The sequence below is a fragment of the Nannospalax galili genome, unplaced genomic scaffold (genome assembly GCF_000622305.1).
Source record: "Nannospalax galili isolate Female #2095 unplaced genomic scaffold, S.galili_v1.0 scaffold1579, whole genome shotgun sequence".
Classification (NCBI taxonomy): Eukaryota; Metazoa; Chordata; class Mammalia; order Rodentia; family Spalacidae; genus Nannospalax; species Nannospalax galili.
The window spans coordinates 314515-341183 of NW_008342632.1; the positions used below are offsets into that span (position 1 = coordinate 314515).

The following is a 26669-nucleotide window of genomic DNA, read 5'->3' on the forward strand; positions in this document are numbered from 1 at the left end:
TGTGGCCGCCGCCCCCGAACTGCGTCTTGCGCCCCGCGCCGTCGGCGCCCGGAGGCGTGAGCACCGAGTCGGGGATGGCCACGTGCAGCGCGCCGGCCTGCGGGGACGGGAAGTGCTCGGCGCCCGGGGGCTTGGTCATGCTGTACGGGGCCTCGTTCCGGGAGATCTCGCGGTTGGGCGGGAAGTTCCAGATGCTGCTGTCGTTGTCGAAGTTGATGGGCTCCGCCATCTCCGTCTTGATCTTGAGCCCCGACGCGCCAGGCGGCGACGGCAGCGGGCGCGGCGGCTCCCCGAGGCCTCCGTCCGGGCCGGGGCTGGACGCGCTCGACAGGCGCCTCCGGCTGGCGCCGCCCCGCTGCCGTTTCCGCCGCTTCCTGCGCTTCGGGAGCTTCCCGGCCGGCTGCGCCCGCGCCTCCCCGGCGCTGTCCGAGTCCTTGGCGCTATCGGACGTGAGCGACTCGCCCGTCTGCGGCCGCGGCTCCGCCTCGCCGTCCGCGTAGCGCTCCCCCTTGATGCGCGCGGGGCCCGGCGCGAAGCCCGCGGCCGCCCCGGGCGGCTCCGGGTCCGAGTGCTCGAAGCTGTCGTCGCTGTCGCGGCCGTCGGCGCGGCCGGAGCTCGGGCCGTCGTCGTTGCGGCGCGCGTCGCGGTCGCACGCGCTGCCCGACTTCTTGCGGTCGGGCTCGGGGTCCTCGCTGTTCTCGGACTGGTTGCCCTTCTCGTCCGACTTGGAGTTCTCGTTGTCCTCTGGGGGGGGGGGGGGGACACCGGGTTAGCGGACTAGGCAGGGCCCGGGCTCGCTCTGCGAGATCCCAGCTTGAGGCTTAACCGACGGGCCAACCGCACCCCGCCCAGCACTCTGTCTGCCAGCCGGCTAGGAGCAGAAGCCTCACACCCGGGCTCCACCCAGACCTGTCAGCTGGGACGCCGCGCGTGAGCACGGACCCCAGGGGAGTCTTGGGCACAGTAGGTGTGGGAAGTCCTGACGACATCCTCAGGAAGTCCCGTTAACCGGGAAAGGGTGATGGACACGGACGGTGAGGGAGGGTCAGGAAGGCCCGTGCCTTCCACCCGTGAACATCTGGTGTTTGTCGTTGAAAACCTACTTCCTTTTTTTTTTTTTTTTTGGTCTTCTTGAGACAGGCTCTCCCTGTAGCCCCAGCTGGCCTGGCACTTGCTATGTAGACCAGGCTGGCCTTGAACTCCCAGAGATCCGCCTGCCTCTGCCTCCCTAGCTCTGGGATTAAAGGGTACCCACCACGCCGGCGACGACCTACTTCTTTCTGTTTCCCAGGCATCACACTTCCCATCCACCCTTTGGTTGTCTTTAATTTTATTTGTCCCCGCCCGTGCCCTTCCACAACTAAAAGCCCATGGGGGAGGTTAAGGCGTTCTGTTTGTTCACTGCTGTATAAACAAGAGGTAGAGATACTAGAGGATTTCTGCCATGGCTTCAAAAATATTAAAAATTGATACATTTTAGGGGTGGGCCAAACAAAACCCACCATGAGCCTGTCCCCCCACGCTCCCAGCGGGGTTTGGTGTACAGCATGAATTGACAGCCCTTGAGTTCAGGTGCTCTGATCATACCAGGCTGGTGGGGGAACCCAGCCACCTCATTTTTAGGGGGATACATTTTTCCCATAAATACAACCCGAGGCGGCTTCCAGGGATGTTGATATTTATCGCTTTGCCACATCAGTTTTGCATGGCAGCCTGGATTAGAACTTGGACAAATCCTGTACCCACTCTGGCCTTCATTTCCCTTTCTGTAGCAAAAGAGGTAGAGTTAGAAAAGGCTAATGGATTTATACAGCCCTAATGTTTAATATATTCTGAGCTCATTGGCTCACTGTGTCTGTGGAAGGGACTGGAAACCAAGGAGAGTAACATTTCTATAGTGTGCCCCTTGCTCCAAGTTACTCAGCAGGCCTTCTCCCTTAAGTAACCCAACTGGGAGAGCGTGGACTTGTTATACCTGCTTCCAGAAAAAAGTAACAGTCTAGCACCAACAAAGCAGTTTTTTACCATATTATATTACTTTGAAAGTTCTTTACTATGGCAGAAATTCTGGAATAGTTTGTGCCCCTTGTTTGTGTATGTATCTAGTGGTGAACAAAATGATAAAAGCCCGACCCCATGGGCTTAGAGCCTACTTTAGAGACTCAGTGCCAGCTTGGCGAGGATTTGAACATAGACACTCAAAGTTGGACAGTCTTGGGACTGGCAGAATATCTCTGGTACTTGCTTCTAAAAAAGCCACATAGGCTGTAGGGTTACAGTACGACTCCTTCCAAAAGGATGAGGAGGACTGACATTGATTTCCCTGTATGTTGTATATGTATATGTATATATACATATATATGCCACAACATATATACACATGTATATATTTGTACATGTGATGGATATACACATTTGTGTGTTGAGAGAACAGGACAGTCAAGAACAACTTGCTGTATACATCTTGATACAAAGTTTGGTTGCTAGGCCTCTGCCTCCGTCCTTTGGTTGTGACCCACCCCTCATATTTAGGAAGGCAAGCCTTAGCTATAGAACATGGAGAAAAAGTAAATACCTGTAATACCTGAGGTGTCTTTAGAGTCTGATTCAGAGTCGGATGTCTCCGAGGATTCAGAAGTTTTCTCTGGCAGATGGGGGAGCTGTGCAATGTCCATGGGTGTGTCCTTGTACTCAGGATTGCTGTGGGGAGGGAGGCATTCATCAGGAGTGCAGGCACCCATCTGCTGGTGAATGTCTAGAGTTTAGAAAGTTTACAGGACTAAACAGGAACTCGCTTCTCAGCCCCTCACGGGACTTTCCACAGACGCTTGGATTGCTCATGCCGGGGTACAGGTGCACCCTGCCTGCTACAGTGATTGAATACCCAAATGCTGCCTGAAAGCCACTAAAAAGCTTTTAAATAATCAGGTACCACTGGGGGCCAGGGAACTGTGCTGCTTGACACGCCTCCTGGTCTAACACCCGGGGGGGCTGGGAAGACAAGAGGCACTCTCAGCAATCCGTTCCTGTGCCGCCTGGCGAGCCCTACCTCCTCTCGCACTCCTAATGAGTTCATTGCCTCAGTATCCTTGCCTTGGCCCCTTGATGCATCTTCTCAGCCGTTCTGATGGCGACAAAGCTACTGGCGTGTGTGTGTGTGTGGGGGTCCTCGGTGCCTGACGATCTGTCAGATGCACAGGTGCACTTTGGGATGCATGGATTATGGCTACTGAACTGTCAACACACCCATTACAATCACATTTTCATCTGCTCATGTGGTGTACACCTGTGGCTTGTTAGCTGGAAATCTGATTGCAGAGGGAGAGTCCCAGTGTGAGAAAGGCCCTAACGGAACGGAGCTAACCCTGTTTGCACAAATGTGCTTCACTTTTCTATTTTTAATTTAGAAATGAGCCTCTTCTGGAAATGAAATGCTTGGTCAGTTTGAACCAGCTGTCTTCTAGAAAAGCACCCCCGGGCTTCTTGGTCATGATCAGTAGTGGCTTCTGTAACCTCAAGGGACAAGGAGAGCATCCCGCCTCCAAAGGAGAAGGCCTCCTCTATCCTTGCACATGGCTGGCCAAGCCAGAGACAACAGATGAACACCGACTCATTTGCTCCTGAATTCCCCGTATTAGGGAGTCACCATTTCAGTAACTACTCTGAAACTGCAAATGTCCCTGGGAGGGTTAATTCACTAAGATGGATTATCAGGCATTTACTCCTTAGTGTGAATTAGCTTCAACAGCAACAGTGTTCTCTATCTAATCAGATGAGACTAATGGTAAGAAGGCAGACTTAGCACTTGGCAGTCTCCAACTACTCTGAGCTTAGAATTCCATTAAGTGCTATCAGGGAACACAAAGATGACTGAGGGGCAGTAATTTCAGAACAGGGAAGGATGTAGGGCCCAGAAGTGAGGGACTCCGGCAAGGAAGATGTTATGAAAGAATTGCCTGAGAAAGAATATAAAAGGCCAACGAGGTGAGAAAAATACCCAAACTTCAGGAGTTCCTATTTTTCCAAGGAATCCTTTTCTTACTAGATCTCCAGTCTATGCAACAGCACCCATGAGTGGCCAACTCGCTGAACCTTCCTCTGTGATAGCCCATTGGTATCAGTTTCCTTTAATCTAGGCTCCATGAGGGTTCAGCCACCCTTTGTCCCCAAATTTACCATCCTTTATTATTGACCTCAGTGTAGGTCTTTGGGTCAGCTGTGAAAGGCTTGTCACACGTGAGACTGAGGGTCTGGAGCCTGAAAGCTGGTCCTCGATGGCCAAACTGCTTTCGTTCTATCCATATGGCATTTGGTGAGATAAAATTACCAAGTGCTTATGGACTTGTACCCTTTGGCCCTAGCCTGGACTAACGGTATTGATCCAGAGTCTTCACTCTCTCCTTGCGACTTTCTCCCCTAGGGGTAGAGTGGGAAGTCATGGGAGCGATGAGGCAGTCCAAAAGGTTCTCACAGAAAATCAGGAATAACCAATCAATAAATAATAAACCAATAAAGATCCTTGCTGAAAATAATATCCAATAAATAACTCCCACTGACTGTGACTGACAAACATATAGATGACTTCAAAACCCTATGTTGCATCCATATGGGGGACAGATGCTGTCTAACCTATAGTGACCTTTTACCAGTGTTTAATTCCTCACAGTAAACAGGTCTTCTTGTCACAGCTCCATTTTTGCCTTGTAAAAAGACATCAGTGTCACAGTCCCTTTGCCTGTTTTCTGTTTGGCACACGGGCTTTCATACTTTTTGTATTGCGAATGGTGACTGTCTGTGATGTGACCCTACCTAAAAGGATTCCTCAATGTTAGAATCCCCTGAACACGTCACAACCACAGAGATGGCCACCATGAAAATCAAACCTTGGGGAAAGTCACATTAAATATACAGTTTTACCTTTACAATTCATATAGAGTAGACGAGGTCAAAAAGGGAAAAAGAAAGATAAATGAAGACTCTTGTAAGTGGTGCCCATTAAGGCCCTCTCTAGAGCAATAATCATTAGTGTCTGATTGATATGCTTGGGAAGCAGGCACAGTCATGCCTTGGAGTCATCACCAAAGTGTTGAACCGCTGAAGGGCCAGGGTGCTGATGAGCCATGCTTGTTAGCATCTCAGCTCTAAGAAAAATGGGACTCAGGTAGCCTTTGTCGAAATTATCAGCCAAAGGGCACCAACTTCCATTCATTAGCTCTATTGTGAGTTTTCCTGTTCCGAGCACACGTGGATCCTGCTTGGTTGCTTAAGGACAAGAGAGGCCAAAGACGGGAATGATGGGGGCAGGCAGGAGCTATGCACTGTGATAGCTTCATGACAAGGTGGGCGGAGAACCTCCTAGAAGGCTCGCCTGCACACTCAAATCATGCAGGCTGATGGTCTTAGTTACTTGACTCGATGTTGGAATCCCAAAGCAAGGAGATGAGGAAAGAGAAAGAAAAGGTGTTTCACCCGAGAAATTAGGGAACCGTTGAGACTGAACTCATAGGGATAGAAATTCGAGGACACGTTTTAAGAGCAGCAAACCTGACTGTGGTCACAGAGCCAAGGGCAAAAAGAGCCCGTCTTGGTTTTTTTTTTTACACAGCGATTGCCAGCATTCTGGCAAAACGGCTCACCTTGCTACCAAAATTGAACACTGGAGAACGAAGCCTTGTGGGGAAGGGGTGGGGCACTGAAAGGACAGAGTGCAGAGGAATAAAATGTACTCTGCTATTTCTCCTCTGTCTCTTCTTGCTTAATTTTCACAAGAATCTGGGTGTGGAGGGGGATAAAGAGATAACCTGTTGAATGCTTCAGGTGTAGGCACCTTTTGGAAAGTCTTTTTAATTAATTAATTAATTAATTAATTAATTTATTTATTTGTCTTTTTGAGACAGGGTCTCCCTGTTGTCCCAGCTGCCCTGGAACTCACTATGTAGACTAGGCTGGCCTTCAATTCACAGAGATCCGCCTGCCTCTGCCTCCCAAGTGCTGGGACTACAGGCCTGCGTCACCACGCCCTGCGATTAATTTATTTTTATTTTACGTGTATGAGTGTTATGCCCGAGGAGAACAGAAGAGGGCGTCGGATCCCCTGGAAAGGGCGTTAGGGATGGCTGTTAGAGGTTGTTAGCCACCATGTGGGTGCTGGGATTCAAACCCGGGTCCTCTGCAAGAACAGCCAGTGCTCTTACCCGGCTGAGCCACCTCTCCAACCCCAGGTCTGTATGCTTTCTCATTGGTCATTTAGGGGAAACCACGGAAGCTTCTAGAGAGTTGCCCAAATATCGACAACCCAAGCATGACTGCACTTTGATCTTCTCACATTTCTTTGACTCTTATGGGAAGAACAGAATTTTCACACAACTATTTACCAGCTACTGTCAAAGGAGAAAACTCATACCACATATCAGCTATTAACGGTAGGGCTTTATAGTTTACAAGGAGACAGAAACGAAACGGAAGTAAAAGAGATACCTAAGAAGGTAATTCACCCAGATGATGTTCTTCTCATTCGCGTTCTTGGCGTTGATAGCTATGGTGGCGCTAGACTGGATCCAGATGTAGCCTCCATTCTTCTGCATCCAGCGATAGTACTTCGTCACACACTGACCCTTATTCAGCACTGGCGGGTGGGGGGTGGGGACGACAAAACAAAGCAGAAGGTGTGCTATTAAGGCTGGTACCAAATGATTTGCATTTCTGCCCTAGAAGCTGGAGGCCCTGCACCGAAGCCAAGGGAGCCCCGTGTATGCTTAATTTAGGCTGAAATGAACAACTCACTGGCAGAGCAGCTCCAACCAAGGGCTGCTGGCTCTATTCCCTTCTGGGCAGCTATGGAGAAAAAGAGGAATTAAAGGATGACTAGCTTTTCTGGCTAACACACACCCAATGTGGTGCGGTACTGAAAGTGGGTTTTACATCAGCTGGTTAAAAAAAGGCAAATCTGTATATGATTTATGCAGAGCTTCGAGTGAGATTCTGGATATTTGAATGATTCCGAAGATGCCTTACCCCTGTCTTTGATCATTTCCCTTCAGCCTGAGGAACACCAACCCGTGCCCTTGGCCATCTGTTCCTTTTGATCTTGTCTAACAGAATTTATAGTCCTTGGATGAACTACATTTACATTGGTAAGCCAGGGTAAACTCTGGTGAGACTGCTGGAGGTTGGAACAAAATAAATTCCTCAGACCGGTCAGAGACAAACACTGGCCTAAGGGAGGCATGGAATTGACTTGGCCAGAACCAGAGTGGCAGCTCCGCATAGACGCTGAAATATGGTGCAAAGTGAAGGGTCAAGTAAAAACAACCAGTAAGGTGAACCGGCGCCATTAAATACCCACTGCAAGAGAGCTTTAACACGCAGATGTTAAAAACGATACTTTAACCCAAATCTTGCCAAGTTGGAATAGATTTGATTTGTTTCTGGATTCTCCTGAGCTAGTAAAAGGGAACTGCAGTAAATCATTTCCTGAAATCAAGTGCAAAGGATGGGAGTGGTTTAAAGGATGCCGGAAAGGAGGCTTGCTAGGGCTTGGAAGGGGAACACGGCTACTCTGCGCCCCCCAGGAGCTCACCGTCCTGCCGGCCACTAGAGGGCAGTGTGCACTCGTCTACTTGGCCCCCTTTTGGCATGTCCTTGTCTCCGTCTGCTAAAATGAAAAACCTCTAACTGCTGTAATAAATTTGGCTAAATTAGCTGCTAAATGGTTATCTCAAGTAATATGTATTTGCATTAATCATCTTGCTCTAAACCAGAACAAGCCAGAGTCCTAAAGACGTAGTAAATTCATATTGTCCATTTAATTACGGCTAATAAGTGCTTCGTATACAATAGTTTCATGAAGTACATTTTGATTTTTGGGGGGGGTGTATGGATGGGTGAAGGGAGTCACTTTGGAAAAGAGCCGCATTTCAGGCTGCTCAAACTCCTCCTGCCTCTGAATGTGGTCTCAAATCAAATCCCCGCGCACCGCGTCTCTACGCAGACAGGCTGGCGTCTGCGCCCTCTCCCGCATTTCTCACAATGTGCTAAATTGGGTGGTTGTAAAATTTAATAATTCTGTCTTCACAATTATTGTTGCTGGAAAAAGCCTTGCTTCGATGAGCATTTCACATAGTGGCAAGTTTTGTCTTGGAACTTCTGCACAGCGCGAGGCACTTCGGAGGCCCGGAACTGTCACCTTCTCTTGGTGCCGAGCCTCCACAGGTAGCATTGTGAGCTCCTTCTGCATGCGTGGATTCCCAGGCTACAACACTGCGTGCTGAAGCTGCAGTCAAGTACCAGCCGAGCCTCGCAGCTCTCTGTCAACCCACCCTTGCGTGCAACAAGATGTGCATCAGATCCTCTCCACCTGCTTAACTATTAATTGGGGATGGTGGGTTATGTAAGGCCGCCTATTCTTTTCACAGAGGACACTTACTTCAATCTGGTTGGTGGTGTAATTCTATGTGCGTTGTAGCTAGTTATTAATAAAGGATAATTCCAAGTAGTTCTAGCATTTTTTAACAAAGGCCAAGAACCTAAGGAACCTCTTTGTAGAATCACACGAAGGAGGCTTTGAGGTGGAAGGCGGGGTCAGCACAGCTTGGGTGGGGATTCTGGACTAGAATGTGAATCAAAGCAGGGAACAAACGACAACCTCAAACCCAGAATACTGAGGATAGGAAGGGGTGAAGGGGTAAACGAATTGTAAAATCAAATTAGAATTTGAAGAATCAAATTCTAGAAATTTCCAGAAATCAAATTCTAGAAAGATCATCCCACCCTCTTCCTAATGATACTTTTTCTTAAATAAAATACTCACCATCCTGGCCATTTTCAGATACAGGCTATAAAAGGGGCTGGAAAACTTTTTGATATAAAGAGTTGATATAATGCCATCATTTTTCAAAGAGGCAGGTTGACTTGGTCTGCTTAAGGGCATTTGTGTTTCTTGAGGAAATAAATACAAATATATTAGGGCCCAGGAATTCGTTAATATAGTCTTTATTAAACCCAGGCTTGGGCTGCCCTAGTAGAGAGCCCTAAATGAAGGAGAGGCATAACAGGTGAGCTTTGATGTGAGGAGGCGGTTGGGTGGGACTGGAGAGCAAGCGCTTCCTGTGGGAGTCAAGCGCTTCCTGTGGGAGGAGTCAAGGAACACCATGGCTGCCCTTGGGTCACTGTGGTAAACACCAAGAAGCAGGTTTCAGAGCCCATGGCGGGCAGCTAAGAAAGACAAGCATGAGCTAACTCATAATTATCCCTTGGACTAGTCTAACAAACAAAATGTAGCGTGCTTTTCAATTACGGCCCTTTCCCTGAGATCAGTGTTGTCTGAATGAGACTTCCCTGTGGCACCAAGAGTCCACAGAGGCCTGAGCTCCCATGAAAGCATGAAATGTTGTCCAAAATGTCTCCCAAATTGCTTTTGTTTTTGAGGAAGTTTCATAAAAGAGGTCATAATGAAGTTTTACTTCTTTGAAAATGAGTATTATTACTTTCTGCTTGTGTCTTACAGAATATAAATGTATGATTTGGGGATAAAGCTTATTTCTTGAAAAAAAATCATACTGGCAAATCAGTTGGCTCACTCCAGCTGTGCCAGAGGCAGGATCTGACAGCTTTTCCTGAGCTCACGTGGTCCTAATCAGCTCAAGAAGAGAAGCCACGTTGGTGCCAGTTTGAAAGAGATTTTTAGTATGTAATAAATTAGAGGACTTGAAAAACACAAAAAACTTTCTTTGATTCTCTTTAATCTAGTGGTTTCTGTTTTTATTTTCGAGTTCTAGGTTTGGATGGAGAGAGAAAGGAAGGAGTGTTTAGGTAGGTCCATCTATGTCATGAAGGACAGAAACATCAGAAACAAGCACAATATGTTAGTTGACAGGGCAGTCCTTAAAAATAGTTAATTGTCCCTTGAAAGATATATCCATCAAACCAATGAGCCCAGGAGCATGTTCACAACCACGCACACTAACTATAATGAGAAGGAAGCAGAGAGGAAAGACACATGTGGATTGGTTTTTACTGTCACATCTGTGAGACGTGGGTTGAGGGCTGCTTCAACACGACCCAGCACCTGCTCTGTGGTTTAGCCCGACGTTTACATTCTGCTGTCATGGTACTTGGGTGGAACAATTTCTATGTCCTTCAGCTGAAGTCACTGATCACATCGTAACATCTTTAGAAATTTAACTTTTGGGTATGTGGCAGGAATTAGTTTTTATTTAAGGATCTCAAAAAAAAGTTCACTGGCCTCTTCTTAGATTTTACAAGGCAACCATGGAGAAACAGGGCGGGAAAGGAGGTTTTCCAAGGTTTACTCAGAATCTTGAATGGTTCAGCTGAAGTTTTTTCCCTTTATTAATGTAGGAAATCAGCAGTTGCTTTTGGTGGTTAGTGTTCTAGGGGATACCACCCCACCACCCTGCCCTCCAAACCACCTGGCTCTCCATACTGAAGTTGCCTTAGAGTTACAAGCTGAGCTCTTCAGTGGACAGAGGTGACCTTTCACTTGAGAGAGTACAGTAGAAACAGACTGAAATCCTCCTGGTTGAGCCCTGCTAACTTGGTAATTAAGAGAACCACAAGTAAGTGTCTGACTGTTAGTCAAAACCCTATCCACCCCTAAGTATGAAGGGATGACAAACAATTCGCCCCAGAGCAAACGGCAATTTAAAACATGTGACCTTTTATATTAAATATCTCTCCCCAAATAAAAGACAGGATGCCAAGTTTTATTGAATATCCTTTTAAAATGCCACCTGATCTCTTCAAGACTACGGGCTGCCATCCAAGAACGTTTTGCTTGTAAAGAATAATCACTTTTCCTCCAAACCTCATGAACTTCCTGGCTGTGGTGCGTATCCATGGCTCTGCATACAGCACACAGGGATTTTAGTTTTCCTTGGGAAAACTTTGTCCACATACATAGACTGATGATCGAAAGGACATAAAGGAACCCAGTGTCTGTGGCGGGAATATAGTTCTGTTAGTAAATCAAAACGAATCAGTACGTTTGTCTTTGGAAATATGAAGTAAAAAGAGAACATAGTTTCTTTCTGTTGGGCTGTTCTACAAAATCAAAGCCAGAGTCTACGTAGTGAGTTGGTTGTGTCTGACGGAGAAGGAAGCAGCCGAATGCGGGCTGAGGCGATGAAGAGCACACATCAAAGCAGCCATTTAGCCAAGTGTCTCACAAAAGGACATTCTAGTGTTTTGCATATGCATTAAGAAGCTGCAATACTTGGTGCATTCAGGTAAGTGCAGTATAAATAGGAAATGGTGAGCTCATCGGAGATGCCACACTCACACTGACACAGCTCAACAAAGAGTTTCATTGTCGCCACGGCGATAGGAGGGCGCATCTGCAGTTGCCATCGCCCCCTCCTAGAGCCACCTTCATCAATAGCTGTAGAGCAGAGCGGTGCCTTCTGCTAGGAACTCAAATAACTTCTGAATGCGCTGTGTGTGTGTGTGTGTGTGTGTGTGTGTGTGTGTGTGTGTGTGTAGATATGTGTGCTAGAATCACATTTTCTACTTAATACCACAGCTGAGTCTTTAGCTGCAGCCACTCATTTTCTTTCCACATTCACAAACCTGGCAGATGAAACATGCGAAACAACACAGACTCTTTAATCTCTGTTTCTCCACCGAAGGCCCGAGGCAGGCTGACAGGGAACTTCATTCTGGAAACAGACTTTTTAAAAAAAAATTCTGGATTACTTTTCCCTCTGCTTTTGAAAACTGTGGGCTATTGGGGAATGAACCTGACATAGGCTTAAAACAAGAACAAGTTTCTTTATCTAAAAAGTTCTAGTCCTTGATGCTTCCAGGAAGGTCGTTTTCAAAATCCACAGGAGACACAGGACCGTAGCCAGAGACTGCGTTAAGTGCTTTATTTACTTGCAGCAGAGATAGCTTTTCATTTAGAACTGCTCAGAGGATCAACTGAGGCTTTGATGCCAGGCACACTTTCCTATAGATTTTGCAATTAGTGAGCTAGACGTCTTAGACGGCAGGCACCCACAAATTGGTTTTCTCTTGTCGTTAATCTACGTGCTGAGCAATATTTGGAAAAGTTGAATGATATTTGATATTTAATGTGCGTTACAAGCTGAAAGACAAAGAACCCATGGATGTTCTGGGAATGACTATGCATCATATATGGATTTTCCCCCTAATACACTAATGACAGGCCCTGCTTGTGCCGTTATCTGTGTGATTTACAGTCTCAGAAGAGGTTTTGTCCTATAGCCCTGCCAATTGATAGATTTTTATTAACTGTTAATATTGAATCACACAGAAAAGTTTTCATTGATTTAGAACATGTCAATTTGTTCAGTTTAAAAAATAAATTCTCCAAGGCTTTTAAACACTGATGATATCGGTATGTGTTCCCAGACAGAAAGAATCAAAGTAACAGTTGCCATGAGTGACCCTGGATCTCAGAGTTTTTTCAAGCTGTTTTTAGTCCAACCAGGGAGTTTCAGCTCTAGTCTGAAGGGTAGAAACCCTTCCCAACCTGCAGTAGTCAAGGACAGATTTTATTTATTTTATTTTATTTTGAGAGAGGGTCTCCTGTAGCCCCAGCTGGCCTGGAACTGGTTATATAGTCCAGGCTGGCCTAGATCTCTCAGAGATCCACCTGCCTCTGCCTCCAGAGTGCTGGGATTAAAGGCATGTACCATCATACCTGACTTAAGGACAGTATTTTTTTAAGCCTCTATACCTTTTTTTTTTTTTTTTGAAGAGACTTGTTTCAGTCCTTCAGCAAGGACCTTGGAAAGACTTCTGTAGGGGAGATGGTAAATTTCTCCAATCCAGCTGGAGAAAGTTTTTTTTTTCCCCTTGAGTGCCCTCTATGTGCTAGAGATCCTAGTAAACAAAGCCCCTTTGTAGGCCTGCCCACCTACACTGTTCTCAGTTGGTCGTGACCACTGCTTTGCCTGTTGCCAGTGATGAGTTTAGGTTTAGAACAGAATGACATACTGGGCTATGGAACTCAAGGGGGAGTCGCTAGTGTGGGAGGTGGTGGAAAAGTTTTCTTCACCTGAAAACAGAGATTTATCTCTACCTGCCTTTGAATGGAGGGAGACTTATCATGTTCACTGTCAATTGATAATAGTGACAACTGTCGAGAAAATGGCATGGTAGGTCTACTAAGTGCCCAGAGCTCGACTTGGGCTGGGTGAGCTCTTCACTGCCCTTTAGAAATGAAGAGTAACAGAGGTTTAGAGGCTGAGGGCAGAGTGAAAAGGGCGGACGGGATGAACTGGACCTTCTGAGAGCTTTATCTCCACTGGGCCTACATGTCTGGAGTTAGTCATTTTGTTGAGTCTTCTAAACATCTTTAGAAAGACATTTAAATATGATTCTGTTGATGCAACAGATAGCGTCTCTCATCGTTGCTGAGTGTCCACTGGATGACCACTGCCACTTCCTTCTGGATGGCAGAATTCTAACTTTGTGTTTTATGTTTTTATGGCCTTCTCCAAAGTGCCAGGGGCTAAGCCTTGATAGTTTAAGCCAGGAAAAGTAATCCCATCCTTTGGCTAGCGTGTGACTTAGTTATGGGCCTGATGTAATGCTCCACAAGGAGACACAGGGCACTTCTCCCCACTGTGTGGGAGGCTCTGGGCATGTCTGCCTTCTCAAAAATGAACACAACTCAGGATGGTCATTTCCTGACTTTGAACATTGTCTTGTAAGGAGATGGTCAGTGCTGTAGCTATCTTGATTATGAAGAGAAAACTGAGACTGTCACAGAGAAAGTTTAAGTCATTTTTACCTGTGTTTCTGTCATTTGTTAGTTGATAATGCCCCACCCCAAACTCAGAGAGGATGTGAGCATTCATTAAAAGAGGTTAGAATAAACTGCCTGTTAGTTAACTTCATAATCACAGAAAAACTCTTAGCCACGTACGTGAATTCAAGCTGTGCCACTAGTTGGACTTAAAAAAATTAAGACTTTTTGCAATATTCAGGATATTGTTTTAAGGAAAATATTAAAAAATTTTTTACACAAGATCAAAACCAGATACTAATATAAGAAGCAATGGAAGCTGGAGAGATGGCTCAGCAGTTAAGAGCACTGGTTGTTCTTACAGAAGACCTGGGTTCAAATCCCAGCACCCACATGGCCTCGAACAAACCATCCATAACTCCCGTTCCAGGAGATCTGGTGCTGTTTTCTGTCCTCTGTGGGCACTGCGTGACATGGGTACACTTACACATGTGCAGGCAATACACGCACACATGTAAAAAATAAAAATAATAAATACAAATAAAGTATTTAAAAAAGAAGCAATGGAATTGATTCTACTTAAATTAGCTGACATAAGCTGGGCGTGGTGGTGCACGCCTTTAATCTCAGCACTCGGGAGGCAGAGGCAGGTGGATCTCTGTGAGTTCAAGGCCAGCCTGGTCTACATGATCGTGAGTTCCAGGCCAGCTGGGGCTGCAGGGAGACCCTGTCTCAAAAAGACCAAAAATAAATAAAAAAATAAAAATAATGATACAGAATACTGTTTTTTTTCTGGATCATGATTTATAAGTGCAATGGGCTATTTTTTTGGTTGAATTTTGTTTCTTAAATAGAAATCCTAAAAAGCGAATACTTCTTGAAACGGTAATTAAAGACAAGCCTCTACTGGAGGATTGAATTTATCAGTCAAATCATTACTCTCTGAGTAGACAGACTTTGCCTTCCGCACCTCCCGTGCTTTTCTCCCGAAGCACCCCTGACAGTCCTCTGTGCCTCCTGACACCCCAGCTTGTGGCCGTCTTCTTTCAAGGGCCAGGGGAAGTGAGCCTCGCATGCCTCCTCTGGGGCGGCTTCTCCCTCCTCTCTTTTGGTCCCCCGCCTCTGGGGTTTCTATGTCTCGCTTATACATCATAGTAGGTCTTCATTTTAGGCTACATGTCCAGGGTTGGCTGTCTGATGCTGTCTTTTCTACTAGTTTATATGCTCCTTGAATACCTTAGTTGCTTAGGCACTGCATATAGTAAATACTCAGAAATGTAATGTGAATGGGGAAAATATTCCTGCTCTTATTCACACATGTAATAAAGTATGCACAGGAATATTACCCTGGGGGGGGGGAGACTAAAGATTTCTTTTTCCTTCCCAAGCTGGATATTATTATTATTATGTCTTTTTGAGACAAGGTCTCTCCTGGAACTCACTACGTAGACCAGGCTGGACTCGAACTCCCAGAGATCCACCTGTCTCTGCCTCCCAAGTGCTGGGATTAAAGGCGTGCACCACCACGCCAGGTCAAGCTGGATATTGTTATTTTTAATATGGTATGAACTTCCTTCTTGGACAGTAAACACTTTCTTTTTTTTTAAAAAAGTCAAGTTTATCAATTATTACATATTCATTTCATTTGACCATTGATTGGGACACCCTCACAGCTGATTCACATGCCCTCCTATGACCATAATTCCAAATGTAGGGGAAAATAAAGTCCTTAAGATGATGAGTCGGTTTGTGTTTACCCTTTCTAAGATAGTCCTTTCTAGATAGCACCGTGGGTGCTTCTCAATCTTTGGCATGAACAGAGCTGGCTGGGGATCCTATGCAAATGAACTCTAGATTCTGATTCAGTAAGTTTGGAGTAGGCCTGAAATCTTGCATTTCTACAAACTCCTGGGTCATGTCCATATTGCTCCAGACCAGAGCCACAAACTGAACAAGCCGTCAGCCCAGGGATCCGCCTGCTGCTCTTGCTCCTTGTGCTCACCAAGGACTTGAAAACCCCAAATCAGCACTTGCCCAGAAAAGAAAGATACAAAATGATAACCCTCATTCACTCCTGTGTAGAAATCCGGCTTTATCCCTGTGACAGTCTTTTCCATCAAAGGCCAGACACATGATGTAGGCTGATTTGGCTTCTGAAGAAAGACAGACGTGGTAGGTATTAAACACATTTTCTTCCATGGGAATTTTCATATTCATAAGAGAGTGAAAAAACTCATTTGCTTTAGGAGAAGGTCCAGTCAGTGGCCAGGGTGCAGCAAAATCCCAGAAGAGCAGCCCAGAAGCGCGGAGAGAAAACAGCACAAAGCCCCCTTGCAAGCTGTACTTGGCCCACCCAGCAAACTTCCCCCCTTCCCCTCCCTCACTTGCAGCTTCCGTTCCTGGGCGCCATGGCTGCATACCCAAATCAACAATTAAATTCCCCCTTTGTTTGTGTGGCAGATGACAAATGCATGGAGGGCATCTTGTGTTGCCTAGGCAGGCAGGGCACTTACTTTGATTGATGCTCGGTTGTAGAAAAAAATGAGCTGGGAAGGAATTACAATGGAGGGCCTGCACACAGGAAGGGGATATACTAATTAGTCCTGCATTAAGCAGTCTGCTTGCATTTGGCGATGAGATGCCTTCAGGAGGGAAGTGTAGGGGTTATTGATGCAAAACAGCATGGAATGCATTATGCCAGGTAGCCGTGTATTCACTTTGCTAAGAAATAGATTAAGAAACAAACACTTTGGCTATTGTGTGTTCTTTTAAACAATCACCCTTAAGGATACTGGGTCAGCCATGTCTTTTTTTTACCTCCACTTGGTTCTATAGGCAATGGGAAAGACCCTCTTTTTTCTGAAATGACTTCTAGAGTTTTCTCATCCTGGGTAAGGTACTAGGAAGGGAAAGCCACCACCTTATCTACACTCTGTGATTCCTTTTTTTTTTTTTCTTCTGAATTTCACTGCAGAGACTTGAGTCTTGCTGGTGGAACACAGTGTCGCAAGGAAAAAGACACCTCCCTCCTTAAGGCTTCAGAGAGTTATTGCTGATATGACCCAGGAGGAACTCTAGGGGATGTGGCAAGACAAATGGGCTCCTACTCTCTACAAAAGTCACATTAAATGAGAACAAAAGAAAATGAAACACACATGCCTGTGTCTGGCTTAGCAGTCTACGTTCTGGGTGGAAACAGCTCACAATCCTAGGGTGACACAGACTCTGGGTAAGTGGAACACGTGTAAGGGACATGACCCAGATCTCTGGGTCAGTGTCTCTTAGCAATGCAAGGCTAGAGGGCAGTGGCAAGAGAGATGTGCCCAAACAATCGCTAACGTGCCATTTAAAATTCAAACCTGAAAAAAATGCTCATTTAGTCAATTTGACTTGAAGAACCAATGAACTTGGGCTTAGTGCCAGTCAAAGAAGTCTTTTGTCACAGTGACAAATAAAGGCCTGGCGCTCTCTTGACTTCAGAACAGGGCAATGTGTTGACTAGGCTGGATCTGAACTCCCGCCTCAGCCTCTTGAGTGCTGGGATTATAAACATGAGCCGCCACAACCAGTTAACAGCGTGCTCTAGGAAACTGGCTAACTCTTGGTATCTTGAGTTTGTCCAGTAGGAAAGTAAGTGGTCCCACATTCTTGCTTTTATCAGAGATGTCAGATCCCGGTGCACCCGAGAGTCCTCTTTATTTTTCTTATCCTAGACACAAGTTCATTTACGGATTTAAAGATGCCTATGCTGGGAAAAAGATATCAATGATAAAGGTAGGATTTCTATTTCTCAAAGACTGCAGAGCCCTTTTTTCTTTAAGTTTTATCTGTAGCGCAGAGCACAAGGCAGATATCAAAATATCTAAGGTATGATCAGATGTCTAAAACCTGCTTTTCATGGACAGAACCAGGAATTGTGCCAATAGCTCTAGGAGAAAAAGCTAAATAGTTAATGTGGTTTATTTTTTAACCATCCCTTTGTTTTAGAATTCTATCTTATTCTTCAGCTGATTCGATGTCACCATGACCTTCTGCCAAGAAGGCACAGTTGAGGCCCCTAATAGCCCAGGGCTTTGGACAGACAAGGTGCTGTGCTGGCTCTTTGCCTTTTCTTCTAGTGTTTACACAACCAAGACTTATTACATGCTCTGTCATTTTGTTACAGGGCTGGATTTGGTCTGAGAATTAGGTAAACATCAGAGATTCCATCACACAATTTCAAACTCAATCTTACTTTATAATGATGCTAATGTTTATTGTACAAAGTGAGATGCATTTGTATATTTTAGCCACAGAATGCGAAACCTGACATTGGAATCAGTTTTGTGTGTGTGTGTGTGTGTGTGTGTGTGTGTGTGTGTGTGTGCCTGTAGCCCCAGCTGGCCTGGAAATTGAGGATATTAAGCACTACGAGAACGTTGAAATTTCAATCTGATTAGGATCAAAATTCTACAGGATCAAAACACTCCCCCCCCCATAGTTTTACTAATTGTGTGCTACTTGACACCGTGGAGTAATTCCACAGCATGATAGCTAAATATAGGAAGTGTATTTTACTGTGCAGAATTACCAGCTCATTCTATTTGTTTTTCATGTGTTTAAGGCTATTAAAAAAACTCAAAATGAGAAGTCATGTGTATGAGTTAAAAGAATGAACTCAATCATTGTTAGGAGGCTAAATCATGAAGCCATAGCCAGTGTGTCAATATCCGGTAATGAAAAAAAAATCACAGAATTTGAAAGCATACTTTCTCTGTTTATTAGCTGGCAAGATACCAGAAAGATTAGGAGGACTGCGCGGTAGTGAGTGGTGGAGCAGTTTACTTTCAGCACTTTCAAATTATTCTGGTTACTGGAAATGAGACGGGTGGATCAGAAGGAATGGCATCAAACATATTTATTGGAGACTTTTGCCTTATGTGAAGAAATGAACCGCACTGGCCTCAGTTCCCTGGGAACTGTTTCTCCAGGCTGTAAATCAATTCCTAGAGAAGACAGCATGACGTTTTCCAAATGAGACCCGAGGATGACAAAGTTCTTTTTTAATCCACGTCAGGTTTCTGAATTTAGACCTTAATTAAGATCCCGAAATGAGAAAGCACTCCCTGTCTTCCCCTCCCCATGCCCCCCACATGGTTTATCATAGCGTCTTGTAAACAACATCCATTTTAAAAATCTAGACCTCTGGCCTGTATCGCTCCAGAAATACAGCCACGGGCTCCTTCAAAGATCCCGAGTTTTCTCCATTTTGCTCTGAATTCCCAGCAACAAAGAACCGGATGTTACTTTTCAGGAAACAGCATCATTTTCCCCTCAATTAATTGAAGAGCCATCTGCTTCTGTGATACACAACACCCATTCATTCTTAGCAAGTGTGTTCCCCGACTCCCTGGTGAGCAGTATGGAGGCACGCGCCCAGTGTTGGGAGTATAATTTACTCAATCGAGAGCAGCCTATACTCAGGCTGTGCCCAAAGACTCTTTATATACAGAACTTGACATTGAATTCAGTCTCATATCGGTGTTGCTAATGCCAAGTTTAAAACACAGAGGCTGGAGAGATAGCTCAAGGGTTAAGAGCTTGCACTGCTCTTTCAGAGGACCTGGGTTCAGTTCCCAGCACCCACAGGGCAGCTAACAACCCTCTTTACATCCACTTCCAGGGGGATCCAATGCCCTCTTCTGGCCTCTGTGGGCACCAAGCATGTACATGGTACGTATATATACATAATGCAGGCAAACACTCATACACATTAAAAAAAAAACCCTTTAAAAAACAAAAACCACAGTAACAAGATGCTTACAAACTTGGAAACTGGCTAGCTTAGTCTCCATTGTGCTTTTGAAGAGTTTAAAATGCAGAACTGATTGCAAAGGCCAAAAAAGCTGGTAAATAACTCTCCTCAGGGACAGCAAGAGAAACCAACTATTTCATTTGTGATACCTTGCATGTACTTAAAATCAAGTTTCAGAACTGCATGTAGAACATTCATGTAGCTGGTAGAGTCTGTCTTTCAGGAAGTCTGCAGCCTGTAGCTCTAAGGAGGAGCTCTGGAGGGAAGGGGGTTCTCCTTTCCTAAGTGGTCTACCAGTTCAGTTTCCTGAACCTCCTCCATGCATACTATCAACAGCCCGGGGATGCCAAGGGAAATCTTCATGATGCGCCTGTGATTTATTGCTTAGACTTAACCAGAGTGAGCTGCTCCTGCTGACTCCCAAGTGGAGAAACTCTGAGTTCAGTCTGAGGGTAGGAAACCAGAAAAAGACTCAGCGCATGCTGGTTTCTTTTCCCCCAGGAGAGGGAGGCTGGAGGCACCTCCTCCTCTCCAGGATTCTCCTTCTAGAAAGACTGAGATACTGTCATTGATAGCTGCTGTGTCTACACAGTGTGCCCCTGTCCCCGCCCCCAGGACTTTGCCCTCACCCAGTTTTGTGGCTAGTCAAGTAGGTATTTTTATGAGGCTCTGGCCTATTTGAACTTGTCTTCTCCCACGAATAGTTTGAAACCGAAACCACAAATTTCAAAGTGGAAATTGCTGTCTAGAGAGTGAAAGGGTCAAGGAAACACTTAAGACAGAGGTTCTCTCTCTACTTCATGTTAGAGGAAGCAAAGAGACCACAGAATTCTAGATGAGTGCCTCAAGATCCAGCAATCTCTCTGGGCCTGAGGTCTCGCTTTCCGTCTAATGCCGGTGCCGGGTGAAATGATTTATGCCTCGCTTCTCACTATATGACAGTCATCTCAGACACATATAGGAGTCATGAAGGGGCAAGTCAGCACTGAGCCCCACAAGAATTAGAGAGAGAAAGACAAAGGACACCAGCCTGGGCTACTTCCCCGCAGGGGTACTTACAGTCCAGATGACTGTGCCTGATGCCCTCCACGTCTTCAGCATGGATGAAGTGGTAACATCTTTTCCCTACGATGTCCACAGGGGTCAGGTCCATATAATCACTAATCCTACAAAGAAAAGCACAGACCAGAACTCAGAAAGGAGGAAACTAGAGAGACTGTCAACCCATGAAACTGATCTTGTGACATATTTTTATCATGCCAGGTACCTGTGAGGATGTGACGCTTTGAGCAGGTACCCTGTGTATCTGTAGAGATTATTTCTATGGTGTATGTGTTGGATCAAGCAATTGTATTTAAGCAATTAGGTAGGGTTTTGTTTTTTGGCACGAGAATGCACATTTAGACAACATAATTCCATGAAATTATTGAGGACCAGTAACAATACAAGATCCTCATTACAGGCTAAGATAATTCAAGGTTACATAATAAAATAAAAACATGTTATGTTTATACTAAATGATTAGAGACACCTTTCATTTAAACAGATTGGTCTTCTATTGGGTATTTCCATGAAAAAGGGCTTCAACGGCTTCTTGGCACAAAGTCCAAATTGGCATTTCAAGGGATATAATTTAAATGCTGAGACATACAGATGCCTGGGGGACTGTCTTTCTTAGTCTTTTGGGAGCTCAGCTTGCGCTCCTGGCTCTTTTAACTGGTACTTTGTGGTAGATTCCACACAGAAACTTTTAAACCATTCAGCAGCCCTTCCGGGCCTGTGCTTGACAGTGGTGTGTGTCAGTCTTTGTTGTCGACTGCCCACACATCAGTGTCCTTAGGTAGACTAGCGCAGGAAAATAGGACCGAAAGTGGAAAACACGTCGGGGGGATCTACCTGGTTTACCAAACGTGTAAGTGATTATTACAAAAGGCTTATTACCTGCTGTAGTGTTCATTTTAGTTAGTCCAAAATAGATTTCTTGGCTTAATTTATTCTCTTTGTCTCTTTAAAAAAATGTTTATGACATATGGTCTACTCAAATATGAAACAAAGCTTTGGAAATGTCACCTTTAAGAAACATGAACTGAATATTGGGGTATTATGCTTGGCCCCCAAGGCAGGCAACTAAGGGAAGGGGAAGCAGGAACACCACGGAATATAATTAAAATACTCTGCTCGGTGAGGTGACTGATTTCTCAAGGTCTAGCAATTTAAATAATCTTTTTGGCCAAACTGGGGCTCTTAGTAAGATTCACTGGGGAAATAAAAAGGATTTCTCCCAGAATTCCATGGATTTGTAGTACAAAACAGATTAGCTGTTCTGTTTGTTAGCTTGTTTTCCTAGCACAGCTAACACTCCCTTTCTGCAAATAAAGGAAGCAGAATGTCATTAAAAGACCCTCCTTGGTGTTTCTGAAATTTGCCAGCTCCTGAAAGCATTAGATGTCAGCTTTGCCCCAGGCTGTCCTAGAGATAGCAGAAGAATTGGTCTGTCTAGGAGAGAGCTTTAGTTTCTTAACGTCTCTCCAATTAAATAATAAACCCCTGGAAAAAGCCAGGCCATTCTTTGGGGAAGGCATATCTTTGGTTTATTCTTGTTTGAATTAACTCCTTCATAAAAACCGGATTGGATTCTTTCTATGTACTAGAGCCTGTTGCTGTGAACATGGCCAGCGCAGTGTCAAGGAGCTAGTAAACACTCAGGTGCAGAAGGCCAGAATCTGGGGCCTCTTCCCTCAGATCCTCAGTTTCCTCATCTGTAAAACCATCTCAAGGATTGGGGAGGAAATTCATGAGTGGAATGGAACTAGTGTGGTATAAAGCCAGGCATATGGCAGCTTTTTCTGTAAATTGAATATGCAATTACCCTTAATAAAAGTCTTTTTCATAATTCCTATCATCGCCATTGGGAATGAATGCTGCCTTATATTGGCTATTGGAAGTTATGCAGAACATTTTAGTTTTTAAACAAGAAGGAGAAAAAAAGCGTTAAGCATGTCACAGAAAATAATCTCAATTTTGCTATCGGCACTGGAGGAGCTCAGATTCATGGAGCTTGTCAAGAGAATCAGGCACTCAATCAGAGCAATGAGAATTAGTGATGTTTTAGGACAGGACAGCATTGTAAATCTGGCAGATGAGCATAGGTACCATGTTTTGGAGGGTGTGGCAATGGCAGAGCTCATCCAAGCGTAGTCATCCTCTGGCAAGGCGTCTGCCTCCCTTGGCTGGGTCCCCTCCAGTGCCCCATATCTTAATTTAGAGACCAAATGGCTTCACGGGCGCTGTGTTCTTCGTGTGTGTGTGTGTGCGTGTGTGTGTGTGTGTGTCCTCAGAGGTCATTTTGACTGGTCCTTTGCCGTTTACTATGACCACTGAAGAAAAGCTAAGGAGGCCTCTCGGGATGTCACCAGGTACATGGGCTTGTGAATCTGCCAGACTTGGGCTTCAGTCCTTGCCAAAGACAGGGAACCTTCCTCCCCAAACCAAACTGCCCCAGGGAGACATAAATGGATGGTACATCTACCTCATGGAACTGTGTGGAGCTAAAATGAGACAGTGGGATGATTAGAGCTTTACATGGCTGCAAAGGCATATATGTTCACTAGAAGTCAGTGACCACTGCTAGCAGGTGCCACTCCTGCTAATCTTTCCAGCTAACTTAACTTTCCTGACATTCTGTGCCTAAAGGTGATGAAGGTTTTATAAATGCCAATAAAACTTGAGCAGATTTAGAATTACTGATCAACTAACAGTGACAGGTATTATCTACACTACTGAGCACTCAAAGTTTGGGTGAATTCCTTCCCTGGGCCAGTACCTGGCTGGAAATAGGAGACAGTTTCTAATTCCATCTCAGCTCTGCTAGTACTTCCTAGTGGACTGAAGGCAGGCGTTTTGGGCCCTTCTCTTGGCTAGGCTCTGGAGAGGTCAATTACCCAAGCCACTTGACCATTCTAATCTCTCTTTTCCCCTCTGAAGGCATTCACAGGGCTCAGGGGACATATATTACCTTCAAGCCTGACAACAATCTATGGCCCAAAAGCTTCCTCCCTAAACTACCTCAGTAATTCTCTCTGCCTCATGGGGGATGGACAGTTTTTCCACAATGCTTTCCCAAGACTGATATATGAGCAGCCCTCTCCCCTCCTCTTCCTGTACCTGTGATTCTCTCTTCATATCAGTCAGATGGGCTGGTGACTTCTAGGTGAAAGGTTTAAGGGCACCATCCTAGTTCCCTGTCCCTTACTTTGTGCTTAATGGAAAAAGTGAACTTTTTAACCAGAGGCTAAAAGTCCTTTTATAGAAAAAGCTCACTTTTAGGGAAGAACTGCCAACTCAGTTCTATGATGTCATCTCAAAATCTCTCTCTCTCTCTCTCTCTCTCTCTCTCTCTCTCTCTCCTCTCTGTCTCTGCCTTTCTCTCTCATAAGAGAAATCCTCAGAATGATAAAGTTTTACTTAATAGTGTTGCAAATTCCTTTTGCAACCCCTTTCCTCTGGAGGCCTTAGATTCTCTTTAGTCCTCTGTGTTGAGCATCTGTGGGAACACTGGCCATCAGGATGCAGGGTCCTGGAATTGTTGGGAAGCGGGTCACCCAGAGGCATGGGAGAGATATTTTACTGCACCATCTTGCCAATAAATAACATCTCAGTCCTGCTCTTTCTTTGGGTCTTCAGCCAAAATGGGCCTTCTTTGTAGCGGATGGATGTCTGGGTAACCCAGTTTATTCAACTGTTGTTGCTAATGTAAATGAGGGAAGCAATGTGAATTTTCATAAAAAGCATGTTTGGTGTCAGTCCAAGCAGCCATTAAAAACAAGATTAGGATTTATAGTGAGTGTCACTGGAAAAGTAAAATCCTTCAGGCAGTGGAAAATGTGAACCCTCACCAGTGGGCGGTGTGCAACAGGATAAATAAAAGTGTAAACAAAGTACCTATTTTCACAGTAAATGATATTGAGGTCCATATTCACACGAGTGACGAACATGTGGCAGTCAATCCGGACTTCGTTGATCGTAGGAGGAGGTAAGGCATGAGCCACAACCACGAGACCCATGATTTGACTGGGGACAGTCCTCCCATGGGACAGTGACACTCTTAGGCGAAGTCGGCCTGTTATGTGAATCACCTGGAAAAGAAAATTAAGTATAGGACAGCAGTGACATTTACAACCCATGAGGAATGGTCATTTTCGCTGAGGAGTACACAGTCACATTGGGAACAGCCATCATGAGCTTGTACCTGTTGTAACGGCTTCAAAGTCCTCATGATGAGGTACAAGACACTGAGAATTTCTTGAGGTAGCATTATTACAGTGCTGTCTTTTCCCCCCACTCCTCCACATTTATAGGACATTTGTAATCACATCAAATGACCAAAATGTTACACACTGGGCTAGCTGCAAAAGGAAATGTTTGAATTAATAGCTCTGGTTGGTAGAAGATCACCTTCTCTCCCCCTTTTGTACTGAGTGAGACTACCTGGTCATCTGCTTTGGGGAAGTGTGTGACTCGGAGCTTTTCTTTATTTAGAAAATTCATTGATTTTACAGACATTGTGAATAACAGACTCAGGGCTATGACATAAATAGGTGTCTCTGATGTCAGACATTTTTCATGGGGAAGCACCAAGTTACCAGGAGTGCAGTGGTTGATGGCACCACCCATGGGGTGAGTGATTGGGGGCTTTGGCCGGCCACGCATTCCTTGAACACACACTCAACATTGAGCCACGAAGATGAGCCCCATTTTGGTAGTATCTTACCTGCACTCGTCTAGAAGCTCCAGGGTGGATATTGGGCTGAAGTGTCTGTTTTCTTAGCCAAAGTATACAAAATAATAGTTCAAGTTGCCCCAAACTTTTATCAAACCTTTGCTTACTAACCTGTACAGATGAGAAGGGCCACAGGATCAGCTTCTAGAAATGATGCATTGGAAAATCATGAAAGGATGAGAAATGTGAAGGTTTTCTAAAGCTATGCTTTGAGAGGATAGAGGTGCGTGCATGCGTGTGCGTGTGTGTGTGTGTGTATGTGTGTGTATTGGGGCTTGGAGGCAAGTGTGTGTGCATGTGTGTGTGCATGTATGTATGTATGTGTTTTGTGAGTGTGTGTTTGTGTATTGGGGCTTAGAGGCAAGTGTGTGTGCATGCATGTATGTACGTATGTGTGTGTGTGTGCATGTGCATGTGTGTGTGTTTGAACACTAGCCGTGTTTGGGGTCCCTGTTGCTGTGTATGGGATCCTACAAAACCAGGCCAAGCAGAAGACTGCCATGGTTCTCTGTGCCATGGAGCCCTGCCGGCTGGCTGAGTTCCCACATCTGCTTTGCTCTCCAAATGCATTGCTGAGCACCATACCATCTACTGAGATCCCACATCTCCTCCTTCGCCATGAGGAAACCGTAAGTAGATCTCTCGGCTCGCCCCGCCTCTCAGGAACCATATGGTCTGTCCTCTGCCCTCCTTCGTAGGGCTCAACCAGTGATTCCTTTTCCATTTATTTTTGCTTCTCTTAAATTATTCTGTTTTTGAAGAGCAAGGCACATTCCTGTCAGTCAGGACGCGGGATCAAAGCTTCCAGGCTGCCCCTCAGAGTCCCAGCTGTTGTAAATAACACCTCTTCTCTGTCACCCTTCACACGTGCCCAGAGTCGTGGAGATGAAAATCAGTGAGGAGGATTATTTCGGTTATTTCAGCAGCAGCTCTCCGACCACCCACATTTGAAGTTGACTAAATTCATACTTAATGCACCTTTGCTTTAAGCTTTGGTCAGATGCACGGCTTTATGAATATTTGAAACTGCTCCTGGAGGCAAGGATGCTAAAGCACCATCACAGACACACATTTTTGCAAGACCTCATTAACTAATAAAGAAATAGCTGAAAGAAACAGGATTAACTTCACAGGAGGGGTGTTGCTGTCCCGTCCTCCTCCCAGCGAGGCTTACATAGATGCTCATTTATCATGATCTGTCTTGTTTTATCAGGGCAACTCAGCTTCTCGGAAACACACAGATCTATAAATGCTCAGTAAAACACACACCCAGAAATGATATGCTAAATAAATCCCCATTTGGTATTCTATTCTAAAGCAATTTAAAGACATCTGGGCTGGAAAACATTTGGAGAAGGCAGATG

At 45.2% G+C, this 26669-nt stretch overlaps 1 protein-coding gene across 1 annotated transcript in view; it reads right to left on the minus strand.

Moving 5' to 3' along the window:
* The window catches only part of Npas3 (neuronal PAS domain protein 3), a 655449-nt gene that overhangs the window by 516 nt on the left and 628264 nt on the right, over positions 1-26669 (minus strand). Inside the window, exons 10-14 of the mRNA XM_029566227.1 lie at positions 24468-24661; positions 20586-20692; positions 6478-6625; positions 2576-2700; positions 65-744 (exon numbers count right to left, since the gene is read on the minus strand). Of these exons, the coding sequence (XP_029422087.1) occupies positions 65-744; positions 2576-2700; positions 6478-6625; positions 20586-20692; positions 24468-24661 (1254 nt within the window). The remainder of the gene's footprint in view (positions 1-64; positions 745-2575; positions 2701-6477; positions 6626-20585; positions 20693-24467; positions 24662-26669) is intronic.